We start from the raw sequence: 26,848 nt of genomic DNA on the forward strand, positions 1-26,848 counted from the left end.
GAGGCACGCCACATAGTCAGCTGTAGCTGTACTATGAATCGTAATAGGGAAGTTCATATACACCCCATTATGGAGTCTGCCATTCTACAATGTGATGAGTGCTGGCATTCCTTACACATGCATAATACTGCATTACCGGCATTGGAGTTGCGATTTTGCGTTCATGCCCAGTCATCTGTTATTTTACCCAGTATATTTACATACTCAGTACACCATACGCTAAATAGCTGACGAAGGGACACTTCACCTCAAAAGCTACTATTTTATTGCTTTTTATATTTTTTAACACTTTTATTTTATTTTATATCTATTTTAGTGTTTTATTTATTTTAATAAAGTTTAACTTAAACCAGTTTGTGTGTGTGTGTGTGTGTGTGTGTGTGTGTGTGTGTGTGTGTGTGTGTGTGTGTGTGTGTGTGTGTGTGTGTGTGTGTGTATTACTAGAAATTATAGTGATTTTTTTTTTTCGGCATGGTATTCAGAAATGTTTTTAATAATTATAGTGGTGGCGCCTCCGTAGCCAGGTGGGAAGGAGCAGCAGTGCGTAGCACACGCTTCTTGATTAGACCGGGGTTCGAGCCCGTCACCACCAAATACGGAGGATGCGGAAAGGTCAGGGAATGACCACCGCATATCCCGGAGCAATATGGCCTTAGTTGCTAATGCTCCTAAAAAGCAAATAACAAACAAACAATAATTATAATGCTTTTTAAAATTATGGAACAAACTGATACATTAAAAACACACCAAATATTTCCATCTGATTTGGCACCTGCCATTTTCAAATAATGCTGCAATAAGAAATAAAGGTGAATTTAGTGAGACGATTTATGTACACTGCAGCAATTGGAAAACGAGGCTGAAGTTATGAAATGAATGCGATGCTGCTATCTACTAGAAGTAAACACGAAATGAAGAGTCCTTAGAGCACTGCAGTGAAGGTCAGCAGAAATTGCTGCCATTTCAGACTGTAGTGTGAGTTGAACTGTACATCTGTGTCCATGTTGTGGAGAGACAATGGAAAAAAGAACAAACATCAAGTTTTATGTTTGACTGGGCAAAAGTGCCACAAAAACTTTTCAAATAATTAAGCAAGTGTATGAAGAGAATTATCTGTCTCGGGCATGTGTGTTTGAGTGGCATAAACATTTTGTTCCATGGAAGAAAATCACTGGAAGACAACGACCATTTGAGCCCGGCAAAAGCAGTTTGAATGCCAGGATTGTTGGTTGAAAAGGTGTGGAAAATCATTACCAATGTGCAATGCTCCAAATTATTTCAGATCTATGTATTAATAAGGAAACCCTTTGGCAAACAATAACCCAGGATTTGAAAAAAATGTAGGTCTGTGCATGGTTTGTTTTACATTCCTTAACAGGTGATAGGAGTGAGTCGAACTCTGGAAAACTAATTGAGGCTGCTCATTGAAGAAACCCAACTTCCTGAATTCATTCATTATGGGTGATGGCACGTGGTGTTTTCGGTATCTTCAACAGAGTACAGAGTCAGCAAATTCTCCCAGAGCCAAAAAAAGTTAGTCAAGAAAAGTCAAAAATCAAAACCATGCTCATCAACTGCGATATCAAGGGAATGGTGTTAAAAGAGTTTGTGGCCAATGACTAATATTCATAACTTGTTCTAAGCCACAAGGCTCTCATTGTTTGCTAGTTTATGGCTAGCAAACAAGTGTGTGTGTACTATTGCAGCCACTGTATTCACCAAACAGCATTGTGCAACTTATTTTTGTTCCTGATGCTCAAGGCACCACTGAAAGGCTATTATTTTCCTGGCATCAGCACCATTCGGAGAGCTGTGAAGAGAACATAGCATACCATTCACAGCTTTCCACCAGTTGCTTCATGATTGTTGCATGCAGTGTGTGGGCACAGGAGGAAGTTATTTTGAATAAACCAAGGTTAGTTTAACAGATATTTATTTAAAGTATACCCAGTAAAATAAAATAAAATAAAATATTTCCAGAAGCTTTCGGAACTCGTGTCCCTTTCTCAACTGACAGAATTTTTTGAATACATTACAAGCAAAGTGTGGCACGTTACTCATTCGTCATTGTTGTAGCACGGACGTGTGCTGCCTTGCGCCAGTGATCATCCATCAATAAAACGGTTGTCTCCAGGATTGGATGTATACGCATGCCTTTCTGGCGATTTAATGCCTTAGGGTTGTTCATTATGTTTAGTGACTCTAGCCATAGGCGGTGGCGAAAGTGTCGCGCGTGGTCCACTATCTCAAAGTCGCGCTTGGGGTCAAGATCGTGGTTGGTAGCCCAAAAATGTTCTGCAAGCGCGGACTGGTCAGTTTCGGCAAGCCGGATTGCTCTGTCGTGTTCCGTGAGGCGATCCTGGAGACGTCTCGATGTCTCACCTACGTAGCAACTGTTACAGGCCCTACAGGTGATACGGTACACTACATTGCTGCGTAAGACAGGTGTGACAGGGGTCTTCACACTGGAGACAAGTGAACGTAGGTTCCTACCTGGTAATTGTACACATTTTATGTTGTAACTTCTCAGGATCTTCGAGATACGTCCTGACACTCCTGGATAGTACGGAATGTAGGCGGATGATATGCCGACTTGCTTCGGAGGTCTTGGGTTGGAAGTAAGTTCTTGTGCCTGTAACAAGCATCTGTTTAGTACATGGGATGGATAACCGCATCTGGTTAAGTCCGCCTTCACACGGGAGATCTCGTTACGTCTAATTGTGTCGGTGCTGGAATGGCTCCAGGCCCTGGAGAACAGGGTGCGGGCAGTGCTATTGAGATGGCTTGGAGCGTGGCCGGACCCGTAGTTGGTGAATTGACCGCACCACATGGGTTTGCGGTATACTGAGGTCTCTAGATGTGGGCCTACGCGATGCACTAGCACGTCCAGAAACGGGAGCGAACCGTCCACCTCTGATTCTACGGTAAACTTGATGAAATTGGATAGAGAGTTGAGGTATTCTAGTAGTACCGTTTCAGAACCACGTGGTATTATGGTAAAAATATCGTCGACATATCTACACCACGTTGTAATAGGTGTAGGTGGGTTCTGGTGTATCTGCTTCTCCAGATCTTCCATGGCGATGTTAGCTACTACGGAACTGACAGGGGCACCCATAGCAGTGCCATGTACTTGTTTGTAGAGTGAGTCTTCAAAGGTGAAGATGCTGCTAGAGAGGCATAGGTTGAGGGCGGTACAGATGTCATCAGTGGATAGTGACGTCCTGGATTGGAGGCTTAAGTCGCTCTCAAGGAGCCTTCTGGCGCAGTGCACGGCCTGTTGGACGGGAATCGAGGTGAATAAAGAAACCACGTCAAATGATGTCATGGCATCATTTGACGTGGTTTCTTTATTCACCTCGATTCCCGTCCAACAGGCCGTGCACTGCGCCAGAAGGCTCCTTGAGAGCGACTTAAGCCTCCAATCCAGGACGTCACTATCCACTGATGACATCTGTACCGCCCTCAACCTATGCCTCTCTAGCAGCATCTTCACCTTTGAAGACTCACTCTACAAACAAGTACATGGCACTGCTATGGGTGCCCCTGTCAGTTCCGTAGTAGCTAACATCGCCATGGAAGATCTGGAGAAGCAGATACACCAGAACCCACCTACACCTATTACAACGTGGTGTAGATATGTCGACGATATTTTTACCATAATACCACGTGGTTCTGAAACGGTACTACTAGAATACCTCAACTCTCTATCCAATTTCATCAAGTTTACCGTAGAATCAGAGGTGGACGGTTCGCTCCCGTTTCTGGACGTGCTAGTGCATCGCGTAGGCCCACATCTAGAGACCTCAGTATACCGCAAACCCATGTGGTGCGGTCAATTCACCAACTACGGGTCCGGCCACGCTCCAAGCCATCTCAATAGCACTGCCCGCACCCTGTTCTCCAGGGCCTGGAGCCATTCCAGCACCGACACAATTAGACGTAACGAGATCTCCCGTGTGAAGGCGGACTTAACCAGATGCGGTTATCCATCCCATGTACTAAACAGATGCTTGTTACAGGCACAAGAACTTACTTCCAACCCAAGACCTCCGAAGCAAGTCGGCATATCATCCGCCTACATTCCGTACTATCCAGGAGTGTCAGGACGTATCTCGAAGATCCTGAGAAGTTACAACATAAAATGTGTACAATTACCAGGTAGGAACCTACGTTCACTTGTCTCCAGTGTGAAGACCCCTGTCACACCTGTCTTACGCAGCAATGTAGTGTACCGTATCACCTGTAGGGCCTGTAACAGTTGCTACGTAGGTGAGACATCGAGACGTCTCCAGGATCGCCTCACGGAACACGACAGAGCAATCCGGCTTGCCGAAACTGACCAGTCCGCGCTTGCAGAACATTTTTGGGCTACCAACCACGATCTTGACCCCAAGCGCGACTTTGAGATAGTGGACCACGCGCGACACTTTCGCCACCGCCTATGGCTAGAGTCACTAAACATAATGAACAACCCTAAGGCATTAAATCGCCAGAAAGGCATGCGTATACATCCAATCCTGGAGACAACCGTTTTATTGATGGATGATCACTGGCGCAAGGCAGCACACGTCCGTGCTACAACAATGACGAATGAGTAACGTGCCACACTTTGCTTGTAATGTATTCAAAAAATTCTGTCAGTTGAGAAAGGGACACGAGTTCCGAAAGCTTCTGGAAATATTTTATTTTATTTTATTTTATTTTACTGGGTATACTTTAAATAAATATCTGTTAAACTATGGACCCCAGTACTCCAGGCCCATTTGTCACCAAGGTTAGTTTATTTGTACATTCCATTAAGTTCCCGTTTTCAGACGACCATTCCCTGGACCGAAGTCCATCCATGGTTAATGTCATGAAAATGGTAATTTTTGCTAGTCTAATTTAAAATATTTTATTATTCAAAATAATGTAACACAACTCAACACAAATTAATTAAACTTTAAATCGACCACTTGGCCTCCCATAAGAAAGATTAATCTTGATTAATCCATTCATCCCAACCATGGGAGTTCCCGTCCCTGCCGCGAGGAGGCGGGCCTCTACTATCTTCCCGTATCCTCTTCCTTCGAGCAAACACCATAACTACAAATTTATTAAAATACGAGAAGAGACACTTATTCGTAAACATGATCCACAGACCACCTCTCTCCAGACTTCCAAGAGACATCTCTAATTCATGCCTCAAATCAGCATATATTATGCATTCAAACATAATATGTAATGATGTCTCTGGACTACCACAATGACAAAGTCCACTGTCCACCAGCCCCAACTGATTTAGCCTCAAGGCGAGTCCATGTCCAGTCAATAGAAACATAGAGTTCAATCCAAACTGTAGCCATGGTTTCTTCTTCATATCCACAATTTCTACACTCGGAAAGAACTCATAGGTCTGTCGTCCTTTATCGGACATATCCCAATTTTCCTGCCATTTAATTAAAATTTCTTTCATAATCCTTTTCTTTTCCAATTTTACATCTAATTTTGAATAAGTCCTTGTATTATCAGGACAAGATGTTATACCTAAATATGTTCTTTTTATATTTCTTTTTGTTAGAAACAGCAGACCCGCCAGCAAAACCATTGACTGAACAGGGACCCTGCCCGAGAGACCACCTGCAAGGCCTCTGAGGAGACAGTTCAACACGCTCGAGTTATTCCTAATAATGCGAATCTTTGAGCTTGGATCAAATGTTTTTGAATGATTACGATTGGTATCCTGTGCACCCAAGCCCCAGAGGCGTACGTTATGATTGGAAGGAACAAACATTCGTATAATAGATTTATGGCTCTACCCTTTATCCCCCATTCAGTACGCACCAACCTCCGGAGCTTAGCATACAATGTCCGAATTTTTTCTTTTAAATACTTAACATGTTCGGTAAAATACAACCGTTCTTCTATTTTGAGTCCAAGATATTTAGTTACTCTCACGTAACGAACTGCATCACCCAGAAGCCTCACAGTAGGAGCCCGATTCATACTCAGTTTTCCTTTTAATAACATTTGGACAGTCTTTTCATTAGATATTAACAACTTATGTTTTTTGGACCAGTCTGCTAACTTACTTAAAGCCTCATCAGCCTTACTTTCAACTTGTGATCTGGCATTTCCAGAGACAATCATAACCAAATCATCTGCATAGGCAATACTTTCCACATCTGACATTTCCTCATTCAAAAATTCATCGAATACCATGTTCCAAGCAAAAGGGCCTATCACCGAGCCCTGAGGACAACCTCGATATATTTTCCTGCTCACTTCACTAAATCTTGTTTTAACAACAACTTGTCGTTCACTAAAATAATTCATAAACACAGAATATATTTTATTAGAACAATCTGTTCTACTAATCCTATTAAGGACGCTCCCCCACCATAACCTGTCGAAGGCACCTTTAAAATCAACAAAAATACCCAGCGCATATCTCTTCCCACAGCTCTCCACAATCTGGACCAATTTATAGGCCGCATCTTCAGTCGAAAGACCTTTCTTGAAACCATATTGTTTAGTAGATGCTAGGCCTTTATTATTATAATTAATCATCAATCGGTTTACACATAACCGTTCATAGATTTTTGCCATGACTGAAAGGAGAGCAATGGGACGATATGAACTGGTCTCATTTAACATTTTATCCATATTTTTGATTAATAATGTAACTTGTGCCCTTCTCCAGCACGACGGGAAAGCTCCCTCATCTAAACATTTATTATACATTACTCTATAAACTTCAGGAAATTTTTCATAAGTTCTTTTTATTACAACAACTTCAATTTTATCCAGGCCCTTGCAAGGGACACGGCATTCCCAACCTCCTCATTTGTAAAAGGTTCTTCTAATGTAAGGGAATTATACCTTCTATTTGCTTCAGCAATCTGCCTATGCAAATCATTTTCTTCTTCTAAGTCATCCGGAAAGAGGTCATTCAGGATCCGGTCTACAGACCTTTCCCATGTCAAAGTCTCATCTTCCGCTACTCCTATAGAACAGGAAACGTCTAAATTTTGCCGTTTATTATTAATTAATTTAAAAATAGAATTCCACGGATCCTTAGATCCTTGCTCACATACATATTTTCTCCATTTCTCAATCTTAGTTTTGTTAATGGCATGAACGTAGTCACGTCTGAGAACTCTATACTGATCTTTTACGATTTCACACATTTCAATATCACCAGATCTCCTAAGTCTTTGAAATTGGCGCCTTTTCTTAAACACTATTTTCCTTTTCTGAGTTAATTCCATTGTCCACCAGAACACAGGCCTATTTACACCCTTCCTTTTCTTCAAACACCTATTACAACACTTTTGTAACATTTCAGTTAAACTTTTAACCATTTCTTCCGATGATAATTTAGTCCAGTCCACCTGTATAACATTCTGTTCAAATTCAGTGTCAAATCTGGTCCATGTCGCTCTATTTATCTTAAATCTATCTATATCATAACATATTCTCACATTATCAATACTTTCAATAACAAAAGAAATGCCATTGTGGTCACTAGTAGTTAAGTTCTCGATCACCTTCCAATCCTTAATTTTATGCACGACCGAATAAGTCGCCATCGTCAAATCAATAAATGACTGTCCATGCGTTGACGAATAGGTAGGTCCATGCCCTGAAACATTAACCACCTCTAACCCAGAAGCAGCAATTAACTCCTCTAGTATCTGACCCCTATCATTAGAGACATTACTACCCCATAGGGGAGAGTTAGCATTGGAGTCAATGGACACCACCACGCCACAAGAGCCCAACACTCTGTATAACTTTTCTAAATAACTTATACATGGCTCTATTTCTTCAGATGGTGGGCAATACACTGTTACAAAATAAAACCTACCAATATTACATATCACTTCACAGCATAAATACTTCTCACTACACATAGATTTTATTCTAGTCACTACATACTCTTTATTTCTAACTATAATTGCTGTTGTAGGTCCATTACCTTCATAAACAATTCTATATCCGACAGGATATCCCCTCACCTGTCCATCCACAGAGTAAGGCTCCTGCAGCAAGGCAATGTCCACGTTCTCCGTTTCCATTGCTTTATGCAACTGGGCGGCGACTGCCTTGGAACGTTGTGCATTAAGTTGCAAAATTTTAATATTTCTATCCATAATTAATCTTCTTTTTAAAGTTGTCAGTCGCCTTAATATATTCTGGACATTCCCTGCTCACCGCAACATGTACAGCCTTCACTCCCTTCTTAAAACAATTTCCACAAGTAGGCTCATTACTTCGGTCTGCACAATCTCTAAATGTATGACCTGACTTTGCACAGTGTCCACAAAGCATTTCTCTCTTACAATACTTTGCGACATGGCCAAACATAAGACATTTAAAACATTGAACAACAGCAAAAACTTCTTTAAATTTACAGGAGGACCACCGTATAAATAGACGTGTTCTATCACTTAATCTTTCCCACAATTCATTATTCACCTGGAGTATCCAGTTATTTAACAGAGTCTTTTTATTTTTATTGACCGTTAATATCTCCACACACTCTTTAAATTTCTTTTCAGTTAAACTTTCTTTGAAATTTCCTTGCCAAATTTGACTCAGAAGTTCTTCTCTTTCAATGTCCAATTCATCAAATATGACAATCCTCGGATAGATCGGCTTCGGCACAGTAGACTTTAATCCAAGTTCTTGCAATTTGGAACACGTCTTGATTTTCATAAGGTCATCTGTTGTATCTGCTTCTATAAGCACCCCACAGTCTCTAATAGGTCTTATATTTCTGACCTTAGCCGTCGCTAACATAGGTCTTACCTCTTTTAATATATCAACTTTTACCTCATCACTAGTTTTATGTCTACTCGAGGTGGCTTTTATGATCATAACTTTCGGAACACTAACTCTTTCTTCCACTTTCTTTGACACTACAGATGAATAACTTTCATGACAATCCACTTTCTTCTTCAGCTTTTCCTTTAATAACACATTCTCAACATGTATTTGATGCGCCTTCTTTTCAACAATATCCCAAATGTCCAATATTGTTTTTATCGCTATCATTGGTACATTACTATCTGTGTCCCAAAGAAACTCTTTAAGCCGTTCTCTAGCCTTGAAAATATAATCAAAGTTTTCATCAGCGTTATCTTTATTTATATTCTCCTTCTTTTTCTTGGTCTTTTCCCTATCGCTTAAGCCACCACAATCTGAGGTCATTTCCCCTTGCTTCCTCTTCTTTTTCTTAGATTCCTTTTGAGTATGTGAAGTACTTGGAAGAGACATCGACCTAGTCTTAATTGGTGTCCGCTGCAAAGTTTTGCCCGAAAAAATATTATCTCCAGTTGGTTCTTGTACCTGTGCTACAATTTCTTCCACCACTAACCCCACAGGTTCATCATCAGTGACCCCCGTCCATAACCATCAACGATTCCTTATCAGTTATATCATCTTCATCACTAGATGAAGACATTGTATACATAAAAACAGTTATTTACAATTAAAAGTTGAACCTCAAAATGAGGAACAATTAAATATTTACAATATTTACACAATATTGTAAATGAGCAAAGAGCTTCAGATCCAGACCGAACTTAATGGAAATTAAAACACGCGAAAATCTATCCACGTGATAAAAACTCCACCACCCAAGTTAAATGGGTGGGGACCTAGGAGTAACTATAGTTAGCTTTAACAAGGCAACTCAATTCAACTCAACTGGTTATCTTTGCAATCCGAAACCTCGGAATGCTCAACTCAATTCGATTTTAATTTATCAATTCCACTGGCACAGAAATGCTCAACTTTAACTATAAAGCAATCCGAAAGGGCACGGAAATGCTCCAAGGACCTCAAGAGGAGAAAAAAAAAAAAAAAAAAAAAAATTGAAACTCCCTCCTTGAGTCAAGGTAAACAAGAAGCCTCGTCCCCTAGTCAGGCTCAGCTTAGCCAGGCAGGGGATTTACCCCTACCTGCCCGCCCCGGACCACGAGGAGGTGTGAGCCTAGACACTGGCAATCAGCTTTGGGCAACGGAAGCAAGAACTCCTGTGTATCACACAGAATATTCAGCACTTACTAATCAGCAAGTAAAATATATAGCTTTCCGAACTTTAGCCCCAGCGTCACCCCCGGGGCAGTTTATTCGTACATAGGATCATTATTTTTTTTTTTTTTTTGGCATAAGTTTGGCATTACAGTTGCCATTCTGTATATAGTGGTTTGATCATCATCATCAGCCATTTTCAATCCACTGCAGGATGAAGGCCTCTCCAGCAACTTTCCAGTTCCTTCTGTTTTGAGCACTGGCCATCCATTTACTACTCAAAAACTCATGAATTTCATCTATCCATCTCCGCCTTTGTCTTCCAGGTTTTCTTCTAGCTCCTCTTGGGTACCATTCTGTTATTTTCTTAGTCCATCTGTCATCATGTCTTCGAGCTATGTGTCCTGCCCAAGACCATTTTAGTTCTTTAGTTTTGATAAGAATGTCCTTTACTTGAGTTTGCTGCCTAATCCATGTGTTTCTCTTCATATCTAACAGTCTGATTCCCAATATAATTCGTTCCATTCTTCGCTGTGTAGTTCTTAGCTTCTCTTCCATTCTTTTGGTGAGTGCCCAAGTTTCACTTCCATAAGTCATGGTGGGGAGTATACATTCAGACAAACTGGGATATTGCTCTTCAGTATGTGACTATATTTCCTGAATGCTATCCATCCAAAATTTATTCTTCTCTTGACTTCCAGCCATTTATCATTATTACAGCTAATAACTTGTCCCAGATAAGTATATGACTCCACCTTTTCAATTACTGCTCCTTCAATCATTATTTCCCTTTCCGTGGCATACTTGTTCATCATTACTTTTGTTTTAGCCATATTCATCTTTAGTCCAAAATCCTTACTAACTGTGCATAACTGATTAAGATTTTCCTCTAATTCTTTGGGATCGTGGCTTATGACCACAATGTCATCTGCAAATCGTAAATGGTTTAGGTACTCTCCGTTCACATTGACTCCTTTCTGCGACCAGTCTAATCTTCTGAAAGCTTCCTCAAGGGCAGCAGTAAACAGCTTCGGAGATATTGTGTCTCCTTGTCGAACTCCTTTCTCGATTTTAAATTTGCTACTGTCTTTGTCTAGTCTAATAAAGGATGTAGCACTCTCATATATTTTCTTCAAAATCATAATATATGGAGTATCTATGCCTTGTCTTTCCAGTGCCCGAAACATTGCCTTATGCTGTATGGAGTCAAATGCCTTTTCATAATCCACAAATGCCAGGCATAATGGTGTTTTATATTCATTTGCTTTCTCCATTAGCTGTGATATTACGTGAAGGTGATCCATAGTTGAGAATCCTGTCCTAAAGCCAGCTTGCTCTTTCGGTTGATTCTCATCAAGTATTCTTTCTAATCTGTTAGTAATATGATCTTATTAATCATCTGGATCTCACTGATACAGTTCTTTTCATGGTGGGCTTCAAAGAGCTCTGAAAGGTGACACATGCTGATGGATAGTGTTGCCATTAGAAGCCCTTCATATTTGTGAAAGCAGAGCTGATTATAATAAGGAGCCGATTTCTTTTGGAGGTGGGAGAGACTGGAAATGGAACCAATGTGATTTTACTTATTTAATCTTTGAACATAGTCATTTCAAGAAGATATGAGTCCTCTGTTTCTATTGATGGTCATTGTGTATGTTTCTTTATGTAATGGGCCTTAATATTTTACTGTCTGTAGGTAACCGTGTGTCTAATGCATGGATGTGCTTAGTATAAAGAAATAACTTTCAGAAATCGAATGTTTGGCTGTTTGACTGGTGCTTACATATCCCAGATAGGTTTGCAGCAAGGCATGAAACTTCTCAAACATAAGACTGGTAAGGAGTACAAAAGGACATCCTGGAGGTGTGATTTGCAGAGATTGGAAAAAAACACCTTTGGATGGATACATAACACTACAGTCTAATAGTATATAAACAAATATTTGTCATATTCCGGCATACACATCTATCTTTGAAATACTAAAAATTGTCTAAAATTTTATTGCCTTGAAAATTTGTGTTTCAGTATTTACTGTATAAGTTCACCCCCAGAAAAGTTTTAGTAATAGTAATAGGCACATAGTGCAAGGAAGCCACAGGCTTTTGCTGCACTGGCTGGGAAAAAACAAACAAGAGTAGTTAAGAAAATACAAATTATTTTCTTCCCTCCTCACATAGGTAATTATTTGGTTGACCTTTGAATTTATTCAAACTGTCAGCCTCAGCTACCTGCAAGGACAACTTGTTCCAGCAATCAACAACCGGCTGGCTTAAAGAAAACTTCCTACAAGCTAATCTAAACCTCCTCCCCTATAATTAATGCCTCTGAGTTCTAGAATTCTCTGCAAGAGTGAAAATTCTGTCTTCATTTTACTAACCCATCTCAGAGCCTTATAAACCTCAATCAGGTCGCCTCTGAGGTTTCTGGTCGCCAAGCACTGTAGCCCACATGATCAGAGTCTTTCCTCGTGTTGTCACCGTTTTGCTGATTTCACCATGCAAGTTGCCCATCTTTATACCCTTTGGAGAAACTCAGTCTTTTTTTAAAAGGCTGATTTATCGATAGGACACCATGAGCTTTCCTGGCTGCCTATTTACACTCATCAGAAAGCTTCATATCTGCCTGTATCATAATGTTTTTTTCTAACACCCAAGGATCTGCCCATCTTTATCATTTGCTTTTCAAGAACTTGGAAAAATTTCAGACTTTCAAAATTTTCAATTTCTTATACAAATTGCACTTCCATATTGAGGCATTTTTTTACAGAAAAACCTTTACTAAATACAGTTACTAAACAAACAAGAAGAATATCTTCATTACATAAAGCGGCTCATGTACATATAACTTTAATTAGTGCAATGCTATGTCATTACCTATGCCCGTAGATTTTGGTTTCATGATAGCCTTCATAAGGGAGCACTCTATACACTTGCCTCTTACTTTACAACTTACCTTGCGCTGCAGTGTCACAATGTAAAGTTTTAAAAACAAATAATTGAATTTAAAAGCAGATAGTGGTTTGGTTTTTAATGCAAATTTTACTATAATAAACCACTACACAAAGTTTATTTGTGAAGGATAACTGAAAAGGTGGGGGGGGGGGTAAACTTATACAGCAAATACTAAAACACAAATTTTCAAGGCAAAAAAAGAGTCTTCATGTATGAAAGAATATACAGCAAACAAACTTTCTTAAATAACATTGACAGACAGCAACAGTATATGCAGGGAAAAAAAAAAAAAAAACCTTGCCGGTGATGAGAAAATTAGTTGGATGGTAAATGACCAGCCCCAGGCAAATGCTCCTTCAGAATGACTTGGAGAGGCCTCACCAATAGTCAAATATATGGTAGCTGTGTTTTAATACTGTAAAATGCAAGGTCTTACACTTGGAAAATAAAATCCTAGTGTAACTTGCAGAATTTCAATTAAAAACTGTAGTGGAGGAGAGTGATTCAGGATTATGATCTAGGCAGATGTGAAGTTCTCTGTGCATGTAAATGGGCAGCAAGACAGACAGTATTCTATTGATGTTTTATCAAACATCTGCTTGTTTTGTTCATAATTTCATTCATATCAGGACTTGTACTGCACTTGGAATACTGTATCTAGGTATAACACCACACCTAAAGAAAATATTGATGTTCTAGAAGAGCTTCCAGAGATGGGTAGCATGCATAGTGAGATTGGCAAAAAGGGCACCCATGTGTGGACTACAGAGCTTGGTAACTAGATACAGTAGAGAAGTTAAAATTGGGGGTTTATAACGCTCTGAGAAGGGATAGTAAAAATAAAAGGAGGCTCTCTGTTATGATGATGGATGTAGGAAGTTTTCTTTTCCTTTAGGGGAATTTTTTCTGAGTGAATTTTTAAATACTGGAATAAGTTGCCTGTATAGGTAGTTGAGGTCACAATTTGGGTAAATTCAAAGGTCAGTTAGTGAACAGTATCTACATGAGGAGGGAAACCTCCCCCTCTCAACTTTTGCTAATACAGAAAACATCTGCCTTCCCCGAGCCATATATCTAATATCCATGCATTGGTCTATTGAAGCGTGCCAAAAACTTTTGGTCCTTCCCCCCCCCCACATCTTTTGCTCTTTGTTCAGTCTGTTTACACCTGTTTTTTTGTGTACAACTGAAAGAAAGAGTCCAATCAAAATATTTTTTCCTCTCTCTCTCAAAGAGAGAAAGGAACAGCAACTCTCCTAGTATCAGTAGCCATCACCCTTTCAAATCAAATAGTAACAGCAGTGTTTTTCTATGTCTGGTAACATTAGCAGATATTACCAGAAGTGGCTAAGCTTATGTTTTATTATACTGTATTTTGAAAACAAAATGCACAAGGCATAATCCTTATGGGTTTTGATAATTAACTATATAGTATCGGTGTAAATACACCATAGTTAACCCATAAACTTGATGGGTTAACTATGGTAAAGTTTATGGGTTAACTATGGTGTATTTACACCGATACTATATAGTTTTATTATACTGTACTGGTTTATTATTTACCTGGTCATATTACCTGGTCAGATTGTCATATTTCAATGGCTGCTAAGAAAATTATTTATTCTTAACCATTTTCACAAATGGTTTTGAAGCACTGTGTGAGCCTCAAGGGGAGAGTTTTTCAATTTTTTTTTTTTTTTTTTGAAATTTTAAAATTCTAAAAATGAAACTTTATACACAAATGCTTTTAAATATAAATTTGTTCTTATTTTGATTGGTTGGTTGCCCAGTATAAGAGTAAAATTATTTCAAAAATCAGATCAGAATTTTTTTTTTTTTTTATAAAAATCATGAATTTTAAAAAATTTATACAAAAAACCCCTTATCATTACTTCTTTGATGTATTGTTATCTTCTATGTCTATTTATGTGCACATGATTCAATTTTATCAACTTCTAGATCTGAATTTCGGAGAATTTTGGCTTTTGTAAGCCAAAATTGGATGGCAATAGCCAAAAGTGTAATTTTCTCCTCCTCCAATTTTAAAATCTACTTTCGTGTTGCCATCTACTTATACAATATTATAAAAATTGCATCTACAATTACTTAGAATCACAGATAGGAGATAATAGCACTTCCCCAAGAATTTGTAATATATTTTGAAACACAATTTTAAATTATGTGTGTTTACCCACTCCAGAAAAAGATAATTAAATTTATAGGCATATACTACAGTTTTTGAATGTTATTTTTCCAGCATGGATGGTTTGAAAGTAGTTAAGACGGCTGAAGTGATTAGGATTGTGGACATTGTTATCACTGCCACAGGTAAGTATAGCTTTTTAACTGAAAGTTTTTAATGAATATCTACTTATTATGTGATAATGTTATAACTAGTTTAAACAAATGGTACAGGGGAACTGTTATAAAGAGGTGCAGTGCACACCAGAACAAGTAGACAAAATTAATACAATGCAACCTAGATATAGCACAGATGTCAGGCGACAACTTTAATACCCACATTATAAGTGAAGCACATTATAGCTGAAAAAATTTTACCACTTTTTTCCAGTATTTTTTAACATAAATACACTCAGTAAATAAATACATTTATTTAATAATGTTTTGTGAGTAATTGGGAGTATACAGAATAAAAGACAAAGTATTAAAGGTTATATCATTCCCTTACATTCTGCTAATACATAATGCTGTTATGGACTTCATTTTATGCATCCATTCTTAAGTAGTCATGTAATTTAGTTTTCTGGAACTGACAGCATTTTTCAGTACATTGTTCTTAATAGTGACCAGATGCAATAAATGAAAATGTTCACTATCACTCTTGCATTGTAACCACACTATCACCTCATTAATGATCTCAAGCACTTTGTTAATTTCTGATGCTTTTTTCTTATGTGAGTCATCCTCTGAGTCACTGTGTCACTGGCCTTCTATTTATCATTTGTCTTCCCACTCTCCACAGAGGCTGCAATTTCTTCCTCGCCCAGGTAATGCACAACTAGAGCTTCCACATCCACCTCAATCCAAGCAGCCCGGTCTTTGCTCCAAGACTGCCACTAAGTACATTACAAGCAGCCTTTGCTTCTTGTTCTGAAAATGCTGCTAATTCAAGGTAATTATTAGTGATCTTGTCTTCTCCAATGCAATTTTTCCAGCAGTTTTCAGTTGCTGTTGGGTGTACTTTCTCCCACATTAATCCAATATTGTATGTAATGTCTTTCAGTGTTAATGTTTTCAGAAATTCTAGAACTTGAATTTCTGAGTTCACAACACCAGCAAGTAGCTTGCAACAATAGTAGGCTTTGAAGGCTTGAATAATGCCCTGATCCATGGGCTGAATTAGTGCATTTTTGTTCCTTGGCAGACACAACGCTGACCTTGCCATTTTTCAATTTCAGGACATCAGCTGAAGGACGAGTTGTGCAGTGATCCTACAGTACATCCTTTTCTTAGAGTTTTTTTGAAAGAAAGTGGCATATTACCAATGGTATAAACTAACTTTCAAATCATGAAGCAAAAATATCACTCATCATCCAAGTGTTGGAGCTATTTTTATAAAAATAGCTCCAGCGGGGACTTCGACTTTTGCCAATGCACAATGGCTTTAGTTTTTGATTTCTAGCTTGCTTGTGCCCAGTAACATAGTAATTCTCTCTTTGTTAATTTTCATGCTTTAAATGTGTCATCTCCACCAAGAGGCTTATGAAATTTAACTGCCCGTGCTTTCATAATCACCCCATTTCTTCATACTCCTTCATTACGCTTCTGTAGAAACCACGTGTGTAAGCATTGGTCCACATCAGTGTTGCACAGAGTCTTAGTCTTCTTTCTTTGGAGGCCTACTTCATCTTCTATGGAGCTTGTGAATGAATGTAATCTTTCATCCAACAACAGATCGTTCCTTCTGGAATTTCACACTGGTGAAATGTATTGTATTTTGTTTCACCACTCTTATTTCTTTCAATAATATTTAACTTTTCTTCTTCAACTGTATAATTTTTTTCTTTTGGTGGCCATTACTTCAGTTTTATTGATTTCCCAATTTTGCTGTGTATTTATTTCTGATGCCTTAGAATTTACCGTGTTTTGAGAAAACTAAATGAAAACCAAACAGTCTAGCCTATTATAGTGCCAAAGCGAAGTCATGATTTCTCAATAAATCATTTCTCAGTTCCTGTATATTTTTGTCTAGTTTAGTCTTTAGCAGTTTTTTCTATCTTAAGTGTAACTTCTAGTCAAAGAAAGGATGTCAAGTGCTGTTTTACAAAAATTGCACTTGACAAATGGTAGCCGTATTCTCCTCCAGTGGTAGCTGTTTGTAATTAGCATTCCACTGATATACTCTTTTATTTCATCTCTAGCTGAGGGAAGAAACTGGGCGTCTACAGTAATTAGTCTCTGACAAGTCCTTTGGTTTACAAAAATTACTCTGCAACTAAATACCAAATATATCGAAGCGAATATAAAGCCAATTGTTAGCTAATTTCTTCTCTTGAAAATACAGTAGTGGGATGTATAATAGATATCAGTATATACAATATTCACTTTTTTCCAGTTTCCAAAATGAAATTACTAGTTATGAACACTACTTTTTTATGATTCATTTTGGAGTACATGATAATACCTACGGTATATCCAAAACCACAGTATGAAGAGACACATTACAGCCACTCCCCGACTTACATATGGGTTGCGTTCCTCGGAACTCTACATAAGTCGAATTTTATGTAAGTTGGAATTTCCCTAAATGCTTATGCAGCACTTGCAGCTATGTGTACTGAATTTGATTGAAGCAAAAAAGAAATGTTCAACGAGCATGTAAATAGAATTATTTATTCAATTTTTTTTATCTCATGCGCACGAAAAATTACAAAAGTATACAAAATTACAAAAATTATAAAATTACAAAAAGAGAGAGGAGACAGGCATAACATTAGCAAGTTTTACCTTTTGAGCATCGTTGCCGGAATTAACTCTCCAGCTGATAAGCACACCGCTGCGGAAGTTGAGGGCTATGGAGATTTAGAAGGGGTTTTTCCAACACATCACAAAATTTCTCTGCTGCTGCAGAATCAGCACTGGGGACTTTACCATATACTTTAAAGTTTTGAAAACCAGTGCAATGCTTGAACCTATTAAATCACCCGTTGCTTGCCACAAACTTGGCTTGGGATTTGCCATATTTATCCTTAATATCTTCATAAATACTTGTTGCTTTTGCTTGAATGGCCATTGGACTCAGGGGCACTTACTTCTAAATCTGATTTTCCATCCATATTATTAATAGCTTTTCCATCTTCAGTATAGCACCTGAACTCTGTTTTGTGATTACTGTTGATCTTAAAATGCGTTAAGCCTTTAATGTGTTCTTTTATACGCGCACTGTCCCTTAAAATAGTATTCACTGTTGAAGCAGCGAGACCTAATTCCGTGCAATAGATGACAAACTTTGTCCTGCTTCGTACTTCTTAATTAATCCTCTTCATTTCTAAATCAGTTTTATTTTGTTTCCTAACACTGCCACCACTTGCACTTTTCATTGGTCCCTTTCACTTCACCATTGTAATAAGTAAATAGGAATGAAGAGAAGATTCTGAAAATTTATTTGTTTTTTATACGATTGAAGATTTCAGTGAAGGGGAACTCATTTCACCATAATAACATAAAAACCCACACAATTCAAGTTATCGGTATCATCAAAAATGCAATAAGATCGAGTTTACTACCCGTTTATAATAGATTGCGCTAACGGAAAAGCCCAATAAACCGGAAAGTGCAAATTGTTTTTATTGTTTATGGTAGTGACCTCCAGAAATGTGTTTTAGAAAAATATCACAAAGGCATTCAAAATTGATTCTTATAACGGAACATATGTTAATGATGAAAGTGTAGTGCAATTTCCATTATAAAAATTACCTTTTAGAGAGATAAATAGCTTAGTTATATAACAAAAATTTCAACTTCAGAAGTCTTGGAACGAATTACCAAAAAAAAAGAAAAAAAAAACTGTTGTTGGGTTCACATTACGATATTTTCACGAACCTCCATTTATTCCTACGGGATGAAAAATACATTTCCATGATTGTTTTAAGTTTGTGCTGGCAGGCAAAAACTTAGATAAAGTCGAATTTCTATAAGTAGAGTATCATGTAAGCTGGGGAGTGCCTATATATTGAGGTTGTGCTGTATTCCCAAAACTGATTTGTTTTTATTCTGCAAACTGTAAAAGTGATATTTTTGCACATAGATACAGTGTATCATTACTGATACACTAAAGTTTTTCATTTGGTATACTTTGTATATCAAATGAGAAACTTTAGGCCAGCATACACAGAGTTATAGTTATATATTGTGAAATGCAAACTTAAACATTCCAATAGAAATATTGAGAACTTAATATGGAATATGATTGCTTGGGAAACTGTAGATCTTGTTTCATTTATTACCATCCTAAACTCAATGAGACTGTCTGCCAAAGCAAAGTGAAGCCCATTCCTTCATTACAATTAAATATTTAAGATTTTTTTGCTGAAAATGCAGGAGTTTATTTTGATCAGCAAATTAAAGCAGCTACTGTAAAATTCCACCTTGATAAAGCAGAATGCTAAGAGTGTTTTCAACAATATCAAAGTAGATGAAGACAACTGCGGGTAGAATTTTCTGCAGTAAGGGTTAGTATTAGTATTAATAATTCAAAATGATGCAAGAAAGCAAACTTATACAGCATTGTTGGGATATCAGAGACGTGGTGTCACACAGATATAAGGGATGCAAAACTGGAATTTGGGGAGTACAACGTCTACAGAAAGGATAGACAGGATAGGAAGGGGGAGGGGTTATGCTATTAGTTAAGAAATACATAAAAACCAAGGAAGTGAAGCCAGTCGACATCGCTGGACAGTACAGTGTTGAGTCAGTTTGGTGTGACATAAGCATTGGGAGATCAAAATTGAGAGTAGGAGTGTGCTATAGGCCTAATGACTCTGATGAGTATAATAAGAAACTGTACAGGGAAATAGAGTGGACCAGTAAATCAGAGAGTCTTATAATGGGAGATTTTAATTTCCCAGATATTGACTGGAATTTGGGGGCTGGTCACTCACACACTAGCAGGGCTTTTGTGGATTTATTGGATGATTGTTTTCTACCTCAGCATGTTCGGGAGGCAACTAGAGGGAGGAATACTCTTGATTTGATTATCAGCAGTGATTCTTCATGCATTAAGAATCTGCAGATAAATGAACCACTAGGTGGCAGTGATCAGTGTGCTGAAGTGGGATTTACTCAAAGAGGTAACTACCATTAGGGGTAAAGGGAAGGCTTATTGCTTCCGTAAAGGCAACTACGATGGACTGAGACAGTATTTAAATTCTATACAGTGGGACCAACTGATGATGTTACCAACAGCAAATTCAAAATGGGAAGCATTCAAAGAACTTATCTTGGAAGCTACTGGGCTTTACATACCAACTAAGAAATATTGTTCAAGGTTTAGGCCAAAATGGATGTCAGATGAACTAATGAGGCATATGGCAGAGAAGAAAAATGCATGGGATACTTACAAATTAACACATGACACAGAAGCCTATGATAGATACAAGTTGATATGCAACCAAGTTACAAAGGAGGTTAGGCAGGCGAAGGCAGATTACGAGAAATCCTTGGCAAGGGATGCAAAGAAAAACAGCAAAGAGTTCTTTACTTATGTAAACTCTAGAAGGAAGGGGATGAATGAGATTGGTCCACTTGATATTGATGGGTCAACTGTTGATGATCCTGCTCAGGTAGCTAACAAACTAAATGAATATTTTGCATCGACATTCACACATGAGGAGTTATTTAGCGAGGGGAATGCCAGAGGTATATTCAACTCTAGCAGTAAGCTACAGAATCTTGAAATAACTGGGAGTAAAGTGGAGGAGAAACTGTTGAAGATAAACACAAGAAAGGCACCCGGGGTGGATGGGATCTATCCAGTTATATTAAAGGAGGCAGCAAAGGAAGTAAGCAAACCCTTAGCCATAATTATGAGAGCTTCCTTGGACTCAGGGGAGGTACCCATAGACTGGAGATGTGCAAATGTGACCCCAATTCACAAAGGAGGATCAAAGGCTGACACAAGTAATTATAGACCTGTGAGTTTAACTTCTGTTCCAGGAAAGTTAATGGAGGCACTGGTTAAAAAAGCACTGCAGGATCATTTAGACAAGACTTCAGTTATAGCTCGGACACAGCATGGTTTTGTTAAGGGAAAGTCTTGCCTGACCAATTTGATTGGATATTATGATGCAGTTACAAAAGAACTGGATGCAGGGAATAGCTTTGATATTATATATTTGGATCTTAGAAAGGCTTTTGATACTGTTGCACATGGAAGACTGCTACACAAATTGGAGCAGTGTGACATTGGAGGCAAATTGCTGCTATGGATAAAGGGGTGGTTGAGGGGGAGAAGACAGAGAGTGGTAATCAATGGACACTGCTCATCGTGGACTAATGTTATTAGTGGAGTCCCCTCAGGGCTCAGTGTTGGGTCCATTATTGTTTTCTGTATTTATAAATGATATTGATGATGGTATATCAAGCTTAATGTCCAAGTTTGCAGACGGTACAAAGGTTGGCAGGGTTGTCAAGGACACTACTGACACTATGCTGCTGCAACAGGATCTGGAAAGGTTGAGCAGATGGGCTGAGAGGTGGCAAATGTAAAGTACTACACATGGGAAACAGCAACCCCAGAGCAACGTATCAACTCTTGTGGTACTACACTGACAGTGGTAGAGAATGAAAGGGACCTGGGGGTGGTTGTGCAGGCAGATATGAAGTTCTCTGAGCAGTGCAGATGGGCTGCAAGAGTAGCTCATGGTGTATTGTCAATGATATATAGGAATTTTTCTAGCAGGGTTAAGGAGGTGATTATTCCCTTGTATAAGGAAATGGTCAGGCCACACCTAGAGTACTGTATACAGGGCTGGAGGCCTCATTTCAAGGAGGATGTAGAGCTGCTGGAACGAGTACAGAGAAGGGCAACAAGATTAGTGAATGGAACAAAGGGGTGCTCTTACGAAGAAAGGCTTAAGTTTTGCAAATTACAGTGTCTTGAGACTAGGCACCAGCGAGGTGATCTGATAGAGGTGTATAAAGCCTTGAATGGTGTGAGCATGCTCAATGCTGATGTGATTCTTCCTCTAGCTCAGAATAATCACCTGAGAGGGCATAAATTGAAATTGAGGAAAGACAGATGTAGGATAGACGTGCGGAAATTTGCTTTTAGCCAGCGGGTGGTTGGTTGGTGGAACAGACTTCCATCCCTTGTAGTGGAGGTTGATAGCCTAAATAAGTTTAAGGCTCAGCTGGACAGGTATTTTGAACGAACAGAGGGGTGAAGTGGAAGTGGGTTTTTTTTTTTTTTTTTGGCTGATGCTGCATAAGCTTGCTTTCTTGCATCAAATGCCTCTACTAATGCTAATGCTAACTAATGCTAATGCCTCTACTAATGCTAATGCTAACTACCATAATATACCAGGATGACTGCTACAGGATGGGAGAGAGGGGATCCAAACATTTGGTTTGGTGGCACCATGGTTAAAGAGTGTGGGGATGGTTTGTTTATGAGTGTTCCATGGGGGGGGGAGAGATTTTGTAGTTTCATCATCGGTCATCAGTTATTTATCAGACATTCAATCATTTTTAACCTACTGGAAAGCACCATAAAGATTGATCATCAAGGTTTTCCAAGCAAATAAACAAACAGAGAGAACCCAAAACTATGATAAAGTTTTGTAAATAATCAATACACTATGTTGGTTAGTCCCAGTGAGTATGGGCTTGGCACACCCAGAGCCCTAAACTGGATCTCATCATTCTTCTCTTTCTCGGTGATTCCCTTCTCTCTCTCTCTCTCTCTCTCTCTCTCTCTCTCTGTAACTCAGGAATTTTTTTTTTTTTTTGGCTGGTGCAGCAAAAGCTTCAGGCTTCCTTGCACCATATAGTAAAAATAATAATAATAATAATGAGCCAAAAAAAAAAAATCCCATTTCATCTATCCATTTCCTCCAATAGTTTGTATAGTTCTTCCTTGAATTCTTTCAAGCTGTCCACTTCCACAACAACAGATGGAAGCTTGTTCCAGCAGCCAAACACCCATTGGCTGAAGGCAAACTTCTATACCTCTATTTTGCAACTATCCTTCCTCAATTTGAATTTATGTTCCCTTATGTGCATAATCTGAGCAAGAGGATGAAGCCCATCATAGAGTTTGTTCAAGCCATTCAAAGCCTTAAACATCAATTAGACCACCTCACAGGTGTCTAGTTCCAGCCACTGCAGTTTGCAGAACTGAAGCCTTTCTTGGTAAGAGCACCCCCTTTGTTTCCTATGCTAATCAAGTTCTCCTTCTCTTACTATTTCAGCAGCTCTATGTCATTCCGAAAATGAGGCCTCCAGACTTGTATGCAGTTTGAAAAATGTGGCCTGACTATTGCCTTATCATCGTCATCATAGTTTATTTACAGTACAATGTAAATAGGGAAACAATATACATAGAAACACGAATAAAAGAAAGTTTGCGAGTAAACAAGCAGTTCTGGAGTAAAAAATCTGATATAAGAAGAGGTGTATTGTCTGAGTGAGAGCCAAGTCTCTCTATTTTGTGCTATTCGGAAAATGTTGGTAGGAGATAGTTGTGCAGATTTATTATGGATTTTGCTGATGTACTGCCAGAATTAAATTTTGGATCTTCCTATGGCCGTTTGTTAATTTATACAGAGCAAGCAGGATGAAGTGGGCTGCTGGCAGATGTCTGAGTTGGTGTCCTAGTCATCTCAATTAGTTTTTCTGGAGAGTCATCACCAAAGGTTCCTGAAGGCTTTCTTCTAAAATTGTTGCATTGGTAATATGGTCCCTCCAGAAGTACCCTAATAGAGTTCTAAAGCAGGAAGTGCCAAAACTATTGATGATATTAGAAGCTTTTTTTTAGTAAAAACATTCCAGGTTTGTGCACCATAAAGGAATAATGACAAACTATAGTGCCTTTATTTAATCTTATGTGCATTATAGCCTAAGTTGCTGACGCACCAAAAAATCCAACACCAACATATAACCTTATTTTTGTATCTGTAGTGATTATAGGGGATTTCCATATATTATTTAAAGTTGGATGAAATTGCAAAGCCTTATGCTTTCTTTTAACAATATCATTTAGTGATTAATTTATGAATGCACATAGATATTGAAAATCTTTTACTTCTAGTCTGTCAGTTTTGGTTAATTGATTGGATCCTTCTAATTGGTTTATATGAACTTTTGTTTTGCTACCATTGATTTTTAGTCCAAATATTTTTGCCATTTGGCAAAGCATGTCAAAATGTGTTTGTGCTGATGCAATGCTGTCATCTATAATCACGATATCATCTGCAAAACTCAGATCATGTAAGGGAAATTGACCTGTAGAATCTTCTAGTATGATCCCGAATTCATCCCCTGTCAGCCTGAAAATATAATCTAGGGTTATTGTGAAGAGAAAGGGAGCTAAGGTGTCTCCCTGTAGAACTCCATTGGTGATAGGAAATTTGTCAGTTTTTTTCACCATTAATGAGGATGCTGGCAAAATAATCTTGCTGCTATTGCTTTAATAATTTGTTCAGGAATTCCATAGAATTTTAATGTTTCAAACATCCTTAACCTATTAACTGAGTTTAATGCTTTGAAGAAACTTGTAAAATTTAAAATCAGTGTAAGATTTTTGTCTTTGACTCCGCAATCTTCTAATACAATGGATATGTTACGGCGAGTTTTAAGAAATCCAGCTTGATTTGTGTGAAGTAGAGGAGTAATATGAGGTTCCATTCTATTTAATAACATCCTGTTATAAATTTTCAACGCAATTGATAGATCTGTAATTCCTCTGTAATTTTTGGGTCTATTGAGATTACCCTTTTTTTGGTATTGGTTGATTTTTTGAGTCCTTCCTTCCATTGAAAAGGAATAGTCCCAGTGGCCAGAATTGATAGCCTCGACTGTGATGCCACCATGTCCTGCTGCCTTCCTGTTTTTTTTTGTTGCTGTAATGCTTTTTCTAATTTCTGTATGGTGAAGCTGTTACAATTGATCGGGAGAACATTTTGGACTACTATATTGGGTAAAGTTTTTGTGATTGTGGAGATTGCTGGATTTAATAGATTTTGGAAATTTTTTTTCTATTCTTCCATTTCTTCTTTGGTTTCGAAGGCTCTTCCATCCCTGCATCTGATTCTTACTTTACTAGGCTTTCTTTCTTTATTACTTAATAATCTGGCTATATAGTACATTTCTCTTGTTTTATGAGTTTTCTGACAGTCTTCAAGTTGCTGACAGTAATTCTGAATTTAGGTTTCTTTATCTGTCTTAAATGCTGAACAAATTTGTTTATTTAATGTGTGTAACCTGCTCAGAAGATCTTAATGTTTGCATTTCCTAAGTCTTTGCTTGAGATTGTTTTTGCTAGTAGTCTTGGGTGCGCTAAGGCAAAGTTTAATGTGAGCACTGACTATTCTATGATCCAAGTTTATCTCTACACTGATATAGGCTCCTCAGTTTTGTACTGATCTTACCCATTTACCATTGATTAACAGATGATCTATTTGTGTTTTTGCTTCATTTGGGTGTTCCCAGGTCCATTTTCTTTCAGGTCTATGTGGGAATATGGACTGCTAGTTACAAAGTTCTGTAAGAAGGAGCCTATTTTCATTTGTGTATTCATGACAGTGACCTATATTTTGAATACTGCCAGAAATGTCCTTTCCTATTTGAACATTGAAGTCTCCACCAAGGAGATGGAGATTTTGGGTAGGGATGTTGATCACATGATTTGTAAAATCTTCCTTTATCTATTTCTTTGGCCATTTCTGTGGGTGCGATATTATAGGTAATAGTAGCTTTTGGATTTGAATTTAGGGAAATTGAAAGTATTCTGTTTGAAATACTTTGAATTGAAGATAGCTTATTATAGATTCTGGAATTGACAAGAATTCCAACACCTCCATTGATAGATTTTTCAGCTGTTGAGTAGATAAGGGTTCATTTGTTGTCTTCTGATCTAATTTCATTCCACGAATTCTGTTTTCCATCGATGTTCTTGAATACAGATTACATCGAAGTTTTCCACTTCTGCGCCTCTGCAAAGTTCATAGTTTTCTGCATTTCAAAAGGCTGTGGCCATTATATGTAGATATAGTTAATAGCATTTCCCAGAACTGATGTTTAGAGCACTTGTTCTTCCCTTTATCAACCTGTCGACTTCCTGAAGGGCTTTGGCCTGCAAGTTTCACATCATCTGAGAGAGATGAGGGAGTAGGATTAGTGCAAATAAAAGATTTTGTACGTTTGTTTCCTTTTGTAATCTAAAAGAAATCCACATATTGGGTGATTGGCTCTAATATGCTTCACCAGCCAAGTTAGCCTACTGGGAATTTAACCAGCATTTCCTAGGGGATCACCACTAAGAGGTTTGGCTTGAACTTTGCCCTCTAAAATGGGATGATCACCTCCTTATTCTTGTTATCAAAATTCCTGTATATCATTGGCAAGCCCATAGCATGTCCTGTCAGCACTGCTCAGAAAACTTTATATCAGACTGCACAGGACATGTTATGGGCTTGTCAATGATATACAGGAATTTTGCTAACAAGAATAAGCTGATTATCTTCCCCCAAGGTCCCTTTCTTTTTCCATTATCCTGAGTGTAATACCACAGAGTTGATACATTACTCTGGGATTACTGCTATCCATAAGCAGTACCTGGCCTTTGTCAATGTTAACTTCAATTGTCATTTCTCAGCCCATTTGTCTAATTTTTTCTAGATCTTGTGTGTGAA

General features: G+C 38.2%; 1 protein-coding gene across 3 annotated transcripts in view; it reads left to right on the plus strand.

Annotated features, from left to right (window-relative positions):
- The window catches only part of LOC150088784 (adenosylhomocysteinase-like 1), a 333,024-nt gene that overhangs the window by 226,625 nt on the left and 79,551 nt on the right, over positions 1-26,848 (plus strand). For all 3 annotated transcript variants that reach the window (XM_090370894.1, XM_090370896.1, XM_090370895.1), the window contains exon 12: positions 15,232-15,302. In XM_090370894.1, coding sequence (XP_090227020.1) covers positions 15,232-15,302 — 71 coding nt within the window. The remainder of the gene's footprint in view (positions 1-15,231; positions 15,303-26,848) is intronic.

The sequence above is a fragment of the Mastigoproctus giganteus genome, chromosome 3 (assembly GCF_048544385.1).
Source record: "Mastigoproctus giganteus isolate SK-2022 chromosome 3, ASM4854438v1, whole genome shotgun sequence".
Classification (NCBI taxonomy): Eukaryota; Metazoa; Arthropoda; class Arachnida; order Uropygi; family Thelyphonidae; genus Mastigoproctus; species Mastigoproctus giganteus.